At 40.1% G+C, this 13,109-nt stretch overlaps 1 protein-coding gene across 9 annotated transcripts in view; it reads right to left on the minus strand.

Moving 5' to 3' along the window:
• The window catches only part of INI (INTS3 and NABP interacting protein), a 65,342-nt gene that overhangs the window by 23,084 nt on the left and 29,149 nt on the right, over window positions 1-13,109 (minus strand). For 3 of the 9 annotated variants that reach the window (XM_024792605.2, XM_024792604.2, XM_024792603.2), the window contains exons 1-2: window positions 12,941-13,088; window positions 11,738-11,818 (exon numbers count right to left, since the gene is read on the minus strand). In XM_024792605.2, the coding sequence (XP_024648373.1) occupies window positions 11,738-11,762 (25 nt within the window). In that variant the 5' untranslated portion in view covers window positions 11,763-11,818; window positions 12,941-13,088. Of the gene's footprint in view, window positions 1-5,621; window positions 5,725-6,937; window positions 7,054-11,737; window positions 11,819-12,940; window positions 13,089-13,109 lie in introns of those variants that run through there. The other 6 variants (XM_011740377.3, XM_024792606.2, XM_071078185.1 and 3 more) reach the window with 5 other exon arrangements.

Raw genomic sequence — 13,109 nt, forward strand, 5'->3', positions numbered from 1 at the left:
ACATAATTTAACTAAGCTTGTAAACAATGTCTAAATGTTTTTAAAAAATGTTTTTTGAAACAAGGTCTTGTTCTGTTGCCCAGGGTGGAGTGCAGGTGGCATAATCAAGGCTCACTGCAGCCTTGACCTCCCCAGCTCAAGGCATCCTCCCACCTCAGCCTCCCAAGTAGTTGGGACAACAGGCATGTGCCACCACACCTGGCTAATTTTTAAAAGCTTCTGTACAAATGGGATTCCCCTGTGTTGCCCATGCTGGTCTCAAACTCCTGGGCTCGAGTGATTCTCCCACTTTGGCCTCCCAAAGTACTGGAATTACACACGTAAGCCACCACACCTAAATGTTTTAAAACATTTTATTTTAGAACCTTAGTGTATTAGATAAGTAGGTTTATTAAACTGAGTATTAAATTATGAGCAGTGATGAGTATTTTCTCCATGCCCCAAATCTCTTCAGACATTAAAGAATGAAATGGAACGGAATGCTTGGGAATTGGCAAATAAATACAAGTGACTCTAGCACAAATTATGTGTGGAAAAAGCAGTGAAAGAAGCAGCTGGGAAGGTTAAGAAACAGTCAGATATTTAGGGACCTTGTATTACATGTAGATTCTTAGTTTCATCAAATAGGCAATGAGGAGCTACTGAGAGTATTTAGAAAAGGACGAGGCAGAGATCAATCTTGGCACGGTTTCGAACACCCTCTGGTGGTAACAGAGAATAGATTACAGGGTAGAAGAGACCTGCTGCAGGGAAAAGTTAATCCAGGATCGGAGACAGGCAGTGAGATAGAGACCTGTTCAAGAAATAGTGCAATATGAAAAGGTGCTCAACACCACTGATCATCAGAGAAATGCAAATCAAAACTACAGTGAGATATCATCTCACCTCAGTCAAAATGGCTTTTATCCAAAGGTCAGGCAATAACAAACATTGGCAAGGATGTGGAGAAAAGAGAACCCTTGTAAACTGTTAGTGGGAATGTAAATTAGTACAACCACCATGGAGAACAGTTTGGAGGTTCCTCAAAAAACTAAAAATAGAGCTCACTGAAGCCTCAAATTCCTGGGCTCAAGCGATCCTCCTGCCTCAGCCTCCAAAGCAGCTAAGACTATATGTGTGCACTAGCACACCTGGCTAATTTTTTTTTTTCAATTTTTTGTAGAGACAGGGTCTCACTATGTTGCCCAGGCTCATCTCAAACTCCTGGCCTCAAGCAATCCTCCTGCCTCAGACTCTCAAAGTAGTGGGATTGCAGGCATGAGCCACCACACCCAGCCCGCAATTTTCTATGGTAAGATTCTGTTAATTTCAGGGTTCAAACTTACTCTAACTAGGGCATCAATATATAACTTTTAACAATGTTATACTCACTACATGAGGGTTTCTTTTTAACCTATATAGTCTCCTGATATAATTCAATGCATCTCTTTTCAGTCTCAGAAGCACAAAGATGTTTAATATATTATCTCATGTATGGTAAGAACTATTACTTTAATTTTTTTAAATAGTATAGAAACAGGGTTCTTGCTGTGTTGCCCAGGCTGGTCTTGATGGGCTCAAGTGATCCTTCCACCCCAGCCTCCCAAAATACCAGGATTACAGCAAACCTAGCAGAAACTATTTATTTATTTATTTTTCTTTTATTTTTTTTGAGATGGAGTTTCACTCACGTCACCCAGGCTGGAGTGCAGTGACGTGATCTCGGCTCACCACAACCTCCACCTCCCAGGTTCAAGCGATTCTCCTGCCTCAGACTCCCAAGTAGCTGGGATTACAGGCACGCATAATCATGCCACCATGATTACACATTAGCCACCATGCCTGGCTAATTTTGTATTTTTAGTAGAGACAGTGTTTCTCCATGTTGGTCAGGCCGGTCTCAAACTCCTGACCTCAGGTGATCCGCCCACCTCGGCCTCCCAAAGTGCTGGGATTACAAGCGTGAGCCACCGTGCCTGGCCTCTTTTTTTTTTTTTTTTTTTTTAACCAAGCTATGTTTCTAAGTAATTGGCTGGAATTATTTAATATCCCTTTATAACTAACCTTTTTAAAAAACAAATTAAAAAATCTGTTTCAAACTTTTTTTTTTTTTTTAAGAGACAGGGTCTCGCTCTGTTGCCTGGCTTTTGTTTGAAAAAACATTTCCACTTTTGGAACTATAACACTATCTCCATTCACAATCACGTATGTTCTCATTTTCTCATTCATTCATGGAAACATTTTGGCTCCCACACATTTCTTTTTTTTCCTCCCGCACATTTCTTTGTCACTAAAAACACTCTCAAGTAACTAGCATTACATCAGATTGCATTTAAAATCTAAGAGCTGATAATCATTTTCCTTTAACAGCTCTATCACACTTAAATGAAGACTAACTGAAATTCTTCTTATTGTAAAAAAATCTCAAGCTAAAAGTGAAAATTATTTTGATTATATAGTTACGGACAATCTACTACACTTTCATAACAATAATTTTTAAAAGATTACTTAAATCCTGTCGAGTGGTTATCCTACAAGCTATAGACTCTTCACAACTGTATAGTACATTAAAGTACCATACCGGAGACACCTATGTTTAGTATTAGAGGAATGTCACTATGGCACTATTAGTTTAACATGTTTTCAGTTATTTTATTGATTCAACAAATATTTATTGTGTTGTGGACTAAGCCCTCTTTCAGATCGAGCAGTCTTTCACACTATCACACACGGGCACAAAGTTAGGTTCTAAGGATGCAATGATAAGGCAAAACTTGACATGATTCTAGCTCTCATGGTTTTCAAACTGTCCGGTGAAAACAGATCAATCAAATAATCACATGAATGAATGTGTCATTAAAATCTAACATGAGTAGTCTGAAATAAAGAAACCATTTGATGAGCATTTATAACAATCATTATTGTAGGAATGAATGCTAAATAAACTTAACCTAGCATGAAAGTTGGGGGAGCAGTGTCAGAGAAGGCTTTCAAAGGAGGTGATGCTTGAACTGAAATCTAAGGCATAAAATTAGGGGTGAGGAACAAAATAACCTTTCCGCCTTTAAAGAGATCACTCTGACTGCAATGTCGAGAACAGACAAGAGAAAATAGGAAACTATCACAGTAGAAAGAGCTAGAGATAATAAAAGTTATTAGTGGATGGAAATGCAGAGATACAAACAGATCCAATAGCTATTTAGGAAGTTAAATCAGGAGGAGAGTGATGGATTGACTAGGAAGGAATGAGGAAGAAGGTGTCATGGAGGGGTCCTAGATTTTTTTGGTTCTTGCAGTTAAATATGCATTGGTTTTCTATGGCTGCTGTAATAAATTACCCAAAATTCGTGGCTTAAAATGACACAAATCTATTGTCTTACGGATCTATAGGTCAGAGGTCTCACTGGGCTAAAATCAAGGTGTTGCCAGGGCTGCATTTCTTCTTTTATTTATTTATTTTTGAGACAGGGTCTCACTCTGTTGTGCAGGCTAGAGTGCAGTGGTATGATCAGGGCTCACAGAAGCCTCAACTTCCCATACTCAAGCGATCCTCCCACCTCAGCCCCATGCCCAGCTAATTTTTTTTATTAATTTTGTTTTTTTAGAGACAGGGTCTCTAAACGGATTCTAGGAAAGAATCCATTTTCTTGCTCTGTCCTAAATCTAGTTAATGACGAACGTTTCCTATATCTTGCAAGATTAAAAAATCACTAAATCATAAGCCACCTTTCAGAGTTTACCAAAAATACATAACAAAGAAAAGGAATCAAGTCCTAATGTCTGCTCAGGTGATTTGTCTGTGTTCATATTCTCTTTCACCTAGACCTAAGGACTCACTCCTCTTAACACTACTGCCACTTTTTCTACCCATTGAGGTTGGTAAGATGATGATGTATCTTCTGCTTGAATCAATCTTTCTTCCCCACTCATTTTTCTTTTCTTCTCACATATAAACTCACAGGCCCTTTTCACTTAAAGGATTTTCTGCTTAACAACCAATGTAGAAGATTAGATTAATCCCAATAAAGATTAAGAAGAGGTCTTTTGCCCCTTGTCTCGAGCTCCCAGTGGTTTCCTATCAGTGCTATCATCAGAATGTTGTAATTCCCCCTACTGAAGGGCAGTATGGGAAAACAGAATGAACAACGAACTTGGGACTTGGAATCAACTTGGGTTCTCATCTCAGCACTACTGCTTGCTATTGAATATTGGGAAAATTACCTCACCATGCCTCAGGACCAATGGAGATAACAGTAACAGCTTTAAAGGGTGGTTACAGGAAATACAGAAAAACGTAAGTAAAAGTCCTAGAACACTGCCTGCCACATGGTAGTTGTTTAATAAATACACACTATTATTTTTATTATTATCTAGCATTCTTTCTCCCTAGTCATTAGGTTAACATCACTAGATTCCTGTCATCCCATATCGACAATTCTCTATCAGTGAACAGTTTCTCACTAGATAGGCCACAACTACTTAGCATGCAGCTTTCTAATTATATTCACATTTCAGACTCCCAGGCCACTCTGAGTGCACGTGGGGATCCCATACTCTCTCCTAACTATACAGTCTCAGATTACTTTACATAGTATTCTTTCCAGTTACAATTTCAATCTGGAGCCTACAGGTCAGGCCTAGCATCAGAAATCTAATTTATTCTCTTTGCCGTAGCAATTAAAATGCAACAAAAAGAAATTTAGCCTTTAGAAACCTACTCCAAATTGTGTCTTTGTATCCGTACTCTCATCTTTAAAAAGGTACAAATACAAGAATTTTCAGATGCTTTTTATGCATCACTGGGACAAACTCTTAATTGAGAGGTAGCATACTTTAGTATAAACCTGAAGAATAAACTTGCTTTCCTTCTGGACCATCCATGGTTTAGGTGAAGACTTGTACTTGGGTCTGAGGTCAAACAAGACACTTCCCAGGAGCCTTGCAATTCCATGCCTATGCAGCATGCTGAAATCACAGCTGAGAGCACCTGGACTGGCCCAAAAGCAATAGTTCCTACTACCTGATCTGCAGATCTTATGGTTGCATTTTCAGGTATCTGTAAAATTGAAAAAATCAAACAAAAGAATTCATGTTCCTTACTCAGTATTTCACCAGGTCTCTCTGAAATCAGGCTGAACCAATCCGATGCCACCACATCATCACAGGACCTTGACATTTACCAATAATGAAAGACTCTGCTGCTTTTGTTATCTTGTCCAAACTCCAGGTTGACAGTCTGCCTCTGCATACTAAAATTCTCATGATTGAAAGCCTACCAAATGTTCCACACTACACTGGACAGTATGAAGAACATGGGACGGCAGTGACTGTCAAGAGCATATGAAATTTAGCAGTCCTGATTACTATGACGGCATGAAAGACTGCTAGATCTGAAAGAGGGCTTAGTCCCCAAAACAATGGAATTGTTCTCTACACCAGACAAAATAAGTAAAATATATTTATTTACATTAATAAATTACAACACATAAAGATTTTTTTTATATCATGGTTCTTTCAGTTGTCATTTTAAGGTAATTACGGCCCTTGGCATAAATCTCCCTATTAAGTAATTCTTATACATACAAACAGTACAGAAATTATTTACTACAGAAAGTAAAATACAGCCAGGCACGGTGGCTCACACTTGCAATTCCAATGCTTTGGGAAGCCAAGGTGGGAGAACTGCTTGAGAACAGGAGTTCAGGAGTTCAAGACCAGCCGGGGCAACAAAGCGAGACCCTGTTTCTACAGGAAAAAAAAAAGGAAAAAAAATTAGCCAGGCGTGGTAGCATGTGCCTATAGTCTCAGCTACTTGGGATGCTAAGCTGAGGAGTTGGAGGCTGCAGGGAGCTACAATCACACCACTGTACTCCAGCCTAGGCAACAAAGCAAGACCCTGCCTCTTAAAAAAATTAAAAAGACAGAGAGAAAAAAAATACAATAGATCTGAATAAATAAGAATTTTAAAATTTCACTGGAGTCTGGGAGTCTCTAGAACACGATGTGGACTCCCTCTGCTGGTTCCTAGTAGCAGCAGTTCCATGACACCAACAAAGATCCCTGACAAAGGAGCAACAGAAGCCAAAAGGCTAAATTCATTTCTATTTAGATTAGGGGATGTTTCATAGTGGACCTGACTATGGATCAGTCAAAGGTAATACTAAAAATGATTGCATTTTTACTACAACTACAAAAAAAGTAACCAGCATATTGTAAATCTCAATGATTTGTGCTAATAGTGGGATAATTGAAAATCTATGTTCATTTGGAGTGCATTGTGTGGTTTTTAGCAGCGTATTATGTTTCCAAAATAGACTTCTCTTAGTTTTCATTTGAGCTCAAATTAAGTTATTTTTAATATGGGCCCTTATAATTTAATGGAAAAATAAAGAGGTCAACAACCACAAGGGAATGTGGACCTATGATTAGTCCACAGAGCACACAAATCACACATGGCTATGTGAGAGGAGAACAGAATGGTATTAGCTGGTTACAGCTGGTAAGCTGTCACCACAACTTGATTTTTACAATACTATAATTCTACGAAACTCATGTAACCTTTAGTTTGTCCTAAATATAATTAATAAACTAAAACAGAATCAGCAAGCTTTCAACTGGCAGAGTAGTCTGGTTGGGCTAATCCTGCCACAAATATAATACTAAAATATTAAAAATTCACTATTTAAAGGCACTGGAGTCTGACTAATATCAGGCAGAAACTGCAACTGGTGAGATTTGGGAACTTGTGGCCTTTTGCCTGAAGCACTCCCTAATCCACTAACAGCTTGGTTAGCCTCACCTTACTAGCTTGAGGTGTCAGAGAAGAACTCAAGTTCAGGGCTGACAGAATAGCCAAAAAATTAGGGGCAAGGCTTGAGGGAAAGGCAGAAGGAATAAAGCCCAATTCATGCATATAAAATCCACTCAAAGTTTTCTCTCACTGCTGAACTACACATACCCAGGGGAGATCCCAGGCAGCCCATCAATAAAGCAGATGGTGGAAGCTGAAAAACGCTGCAAGATTTCAGCTGCTGCCCAACACAGGAGAGACAAGATTTTGGAGTCGAGTCTGAGTTGAGTCAAGCTGTCTGCTAGAACAAAATTCACATTTCAGAAGAATATAACAGAATCCAGAGTTTCCACAATGTCCAGTACCCAATAACAAATCACGAGTTATAGGAAGAAAAAGGAAAACATGACACATATGCACCGAAATGCTGTCAACAGAAACCAACTCCAAGATAACCCCAATGATATAATTATCAGTCAAGGATTTAAAATCAGCCATTATAAATATGTTCAAGGACTCAAGTGAAAAAGACACAATAAATAAAAGGGGTATTTCAGCAAAGAAATATGAACTATGGAAAATAATCAAATGGAAATTCTAGAACTAAAAAGTAAATTGAAACAAAATGTTCAATTAACAGCAGATTGGAGATGGCAGAACAGTTATTAAAGTTAGAGCATTAGAAATTATCCAATCTGAAAAACAGAGAAAAAAATATTGAGGAAAAATAAGCAGAGCCTTGGAGTACTTGAATAATGGATAGAAACATCCCACATTTAGTGAAAGACATCAACCTACAGATCCAAAAAGCTCAACAAACCCTAAACAAGAAAACCACCTCTAGGCATACCACAGTCAGACCACTGAAATACAAAGAGAAAATCCTAAAAGCAGCCAGAGAAAAATAACACATGACATACAGGATAAGAACAACACCATAAGACAACCCCAAAGCTCATTAAGAAAATGAAAAGGCAAGCAAGACTGGGAGGAAATATGTGCAAAACATATCCGACAAAGGATTTGTATCCAGACTGAAAAATGAAAACAAAACAACTTGCTAAGAAAAGAAATAAGCCGATTTTTAGAAAATAAGTAAAAGATGTGAACAAACACTTCGTAAAGAAAGATTCACAATGGCCAGTAAGTACAAAGAAAGTGCTCAGCACTTGTCATCAAGGAAATGCATTTTAATACTACAATGAGATGTCACTTCATATGTTCTAGAATGTCTAAAATTAAAGACTGACAAAAGTAAATGTGAATCAACCAGAACATTCACATATTGCTAGAGAGAATATAAAACAGTAGAGAGCTCACTTCGGCAGCACGTATACTAAAATAATAAAATGGTACAAGTGGCCCAGCATGGTGGCTCATGCCTGTAATCCCAACATTATGGGAGGCCAAGGTGGGAGGATTTCTTGAGGCCAGGAGTTCAAGAACAGCCCAGGCAACAAAGCAAGACCCTCTCTCTACAAAAAAATAAAAAAATTAGCCAGGCATGGTGATGCACGCATGCAGTCCCAGCACTTTGAAAGGTAGAGGCGGGAGGATTGCTTGAGCCCAGGAGTTTGAGGCTGCAGTGAGCTATCATCCACCTCAGAGCTCCAGCCTGGGTGACAGAACAAGACCCTGTCTCTTAAAAAAAAAAAAAGTATCTGAGGCCAGGTGCAGTGGCTCACGCCTGTAATTCCCAGCATTTTGGAAGGCCGAGGCAGACGGATCACCTGAGGTCAGGAGTTCGAGACCAGCCTGGCTAACATGGTGAAACCCTGTTTCTGCAAAAAATTAGCCGGGCATAGTGGCATGTGCCTGTAATCTCAGCTACTCGGGAGGCTGAGGCAGGAGAATTGCTTGAACCCGGGAGACGGAGGTTGCAGTGAGCCGAGATCATGCTATTTTGCACTCCAGCTTGGGCAACAAGAGCAAAACTCCATCTCAAAGAAAAAAAAAAAGTATCTGCAAAAGAGACTTTAAATGCTCACAGCAGCTTTATTCACAACAGCCAAAACTGAGAAAACCCCAAAGCTCACAAGCAGAAGAATGAATAAACACAATGTGATATAGTCATACAATGGAATACTACTCCACAATAACAAGGAACAAACTACTGATCCATGCAAAATATGACAATACAGATGAATCTCACAGACGGTATGGTGAATGAAAGAAGCTGGACCAAAGGAGTATACACTTTTACATGGAGTCTCGCTCTGCTGCCCAGGCTGGAGTGCAGTGGCGCAATCTCGGTTCACTGCAAGCTTCGCCTCCCGGGTTCATGCCATTCTCCTGCCTCAGCCTCCCGAGTAGCTGGGACTACAGGCGCCCGCCACCATGCCCAGCTAATTTTTTGTATTTTTAGTAGAGACGGGGTTTCACCGTGTTAGCCAGGATGGTCTTGATCTCCTAACCAAAAGGAGTATACACTTTTAAGAGTTCATAAGTTTAAGACAAAACTAAGATTTAAAAAGTCAGAACAGAGATGAGTAATTTAAAAATATGAAGATAGGTCAAATATACGTAGAGTCAAACAGGACTTCAGACTTGACACAGAACAGAAATACAGGCGTCCTTCCAGTAGTTAAGCAGTTAACTGCTTGCCAAATGAGATTCAATACTTTATAGAGAGTAAATTTTACTTTTATAAACATTTTAAAATAAAAACTCCTTGATAGCAGCAAATGTGTCTGACTTGATTTGTTTTGGAGCTATCTTAACACAGGTGAAATGTGTACAAAAGTTTTTACAGCAATGAAGATAAAGGCACGGATAATGCATGATGACAATAAAACTTCTTTAACAGTGGTTCTGATTTCAAGTAAAAGAGCAAGCGAATATAGATGTCAGAAGAGGCCATAAGGTGAATAATGGGAATACAATTTCAATGTAAATAATCTTAACATAGATTAAAATATAGGATTAATAATATAAAGGATGTTGTATATCTGATCCAATGCCAGATCTACCATCATATGTTGCTTAACAACAGGGATACATTCTGAGAAATTCATTGTCAGGTGATTTTGTGTTGTGCAAACATCAGTGTACTTACACAAACCCAGATGGTATAGCCTACTACACACCTAGGCTGTATGGTACAGTCTGTTGCTCTAAGGCTACAAACGTGTACAGCATGTTACTGTACTGAATAGTGTAGGCAACTGTAATACAATGCTAAATATTTGTGCATCTAAACATAGAAAAGGTAGAGTAAAAATATGGCTTAGGGAACACTTATTCTATTTTATGAAATGAAGTGTTGCCTGATTCTAGAATCACAAATAAAGCCAATTGAGATCTTAAAACACACACATACACATACACATATACACACACACACACATACACACAGTTTAAAAGATAAAAAATGGTATACCTGTACAGGGCATTTACTGTGCATGAGCTTTCAGAACTGAAGTCACTCTGGGTGAGTCAGTGAGTGGTGAGTGAATGTAAAAATCTAGGACGTTACTGTATACTACTGTATACTTAGGCTCCACTACATTTATTAAATTTTTCCTTCTCCAATAATACATTATTAACCTTAGCTTACTGTAACTTTATTTTATAAACCTTTAAATTTTTTTAACTTTTTGACTTTTGTAATAACACTTAGCTTAAAACACAAAATCCTGGGCTGGGCACGGTGGCTCAAGCCTGTAATCCCAGCACTTTGGGAGGCCAAGGTGGGTGGATCACCTGAGGTCGGGAGTTCGACACCAGCCTGACCAACATGGAGAAACCCCGTCTCTACTAAAAATACAAAATTAGCCGATCGTGATGACCTGTGCCTGTAATCCCAGTTATCTGGGAGGCTGAGGCAGGAGGATTGCTTGAACCCGGGAGGCAGAAGTTGCAGTAAGCCTGGCCGGGCGCAGTGGCTCAAGCCTGTAATCCCAGCACTTTGGGAGGCCGAGGCGGGCGGATCACGAGGTCAGGAGATCGAGACCATCCTGGCTAATACGGTGAAACCCCGTCTCTACTAAAAATACAAAAAATTAGCCGGGCGTGGCGGGCGCCTGTAGTCCCAGCTACTCTGGAGGCTAAGGCAGGAGAATGGCGGGAACCTGGGAGGCGGAGCTTGCAGTGAGCCGAGATCGCGCCACTGCACTCCAGCCTGGGCGACAGAGCGAGACTCCGTATCAAAAAAAAAAAAAAAAAGTTGCAGTAAGCCAAGATCGCACCATTGCACTCCAGCCTGGGCAACAAGAGTGAAATTCCATCTCAAAAACAAAACAAAACAACAACAACAAGAAACACACAAAACACTGTACAGCTGTAAAAAAAAAAAAAAAAAGTATTTTCTTTATATCCTTATTCTATAGGCTTTTTTCTATTTTTAAAATGTTTAATTTTTTACTTTTTAAACTTTTTTGTTAAAAATGACACAAACACATACATTGGCCTAGGCCTACACACGGTCAGGATTATCAAGATATCACTAGGCGATCGAAATTTTTCAGCTCCGTTATAATCTTATGGGACCACCATCCTATAAGCAGTATGTCATTATTCAGCACATGAGTGTATTTCAAATGTAGTTTTTTTCTTTGCTTTTTTTTTTTTTTTTTTTTTGAGATGGAGTCTCACTCTGTCGCCCAGTCTGGAATGCAGTGGCGCGATCTCGGCTCACTGCAAGCTCCACCTCCTGGGTTCAAGAAATTCTCCTCCCTAGTAGCTGGGATTACAGGTGCCTGCCACCACACCCAACTAATTTTTGTATTTTAGTCGAGACAGGGTTTCACCATGTTGGCCAGGCTCATCTCGAACTCCTGACCTCAAGCAGTCCACCTGCCTCAGCCTCCCAAAGTACTGGGCTTACAGGAGTGAGCCACCGCTCCTGTCCTGCTATTCATTTTTTAAATTCTGGCTACAGTAACTGCCCTATGCTAAATTTTCTCTTATTCAAATACATTTACTATACGGGGAAAATGTTCCTAGTAAAGAAATTCCCGCTGTCATTACCTTGTCCTGAAGAGTTTGCTGCCATTTTCCTATTTTGTTTCAATTATGTCCAGTGGCAATTGGTCAGCACTTCACAATCACCTGTAAAATATGTGTACACACATATACAATGCACCATATTTTAATCACAAACTAAAAGGAACAGTTAGCCTCCCTCCTTACAATGAAATGTTTGCTGTTTCTTAACCTCTTCACAAAGATACATTTGAAATGTACACGGACTGAAATCCCACATGTAAACTCTGCTAGTGTCTCAAGCATTTAATTAAATACGGCATTGTTTATTCTTGCAGATGTTCATACCATTTAGCATTACTGTCTTTAATAAACATTAGGTTGTATTTACCAAATATATCAACCAATTGATAAGAGTCAATACAATCATGCTGTTAGGAAAAAAAAATCATTCACCTATGGTGTCTCTGCATTCGTCTAAAACACATACCCAGCAACTACTGTGTACGCTGAAAGCTAAAAAAAGAAAAGGAGTAGTGTACCTGCTCTACACCATACACTGTGTAAGATGCTCGAAATTAGTTCCTTTATTTATTTATCAACATTTTATAGATGAGGAGACCGTACCCAGGGTCATAAAGCTAGTAAGAATTATTTGGGCTGCTGGTTTCCAAACTTCGTGCTTTCGTACTAAATCCTGGGGAGATCCAAGATGAGCAAGATCCTACTCCTACTCTCAAGGAACATATAATCCGATGGGAAAATAAAGTCTTATTCAAGCAACCATATACTATTAATTTTTTTTTAAAAAAAAAGCTTGACAAACGCGATCTTTAAAAGGTGGGCACAGTGCCGGAGGCACATAATTAATTTCATTGGGAGCAAAGAGTGACGCCTTAGTCTAGGGAGCCGGGAAAGACATAAGAAATAGAAAACAGGCACCGGTTTTTAATAAACGAATCGTTAGGTGTCTACAGCGGCTGACAATGCCGGGTTAGGACTGGAGGACAACAGGGCCATCTTGTGACAGGGCTAGACTGGCGTGCCAGAAAGGTCCCTGCCTGCGGGCGTGCAGAGCCGACTGGGCCAGGGCTGTGAACGAGACGAAGGAAGCAAGTAGGAGCGAGAAATGTTGGGTGGCAAGGTCGGAGGGGAGGTCGCTGCCTGTAGCAACAAAGACGGCGGCGGCAGGTTAGGACCGGGGCCACACTTTTCCATTCCCCGGTGCCGCCAGACTGTCGTACTTACCTGGGACCCGAGGACACCGGGACCGCCTCGCTTTCCAATAGCGGCTCTTAAAGGGGGCGCGACCACTTAAGCAAAAGGAGCTCAACTCACCGCACTACAACCTTCCCGCCCCCGCTGAGCTTCCGCCTCCTGACTGACGTGCGCCCCAGGGAGCGGAAACCCCGCCTCC

Source organism: Macaca nemestrina, chromosome 14 (assembly GCF_043159975.1).
Source record: "Macaca nemestrina isolate mMacNem1 chromosome 14, mMacNem.hap1, whole genome shotgun sequence".
Taxonomy (NCBI): Eukaryota; Metazoa; Chordata; class Mammalia; order Primates; family Cercopithecidae; genus Macaca; species Macaca nemestrina.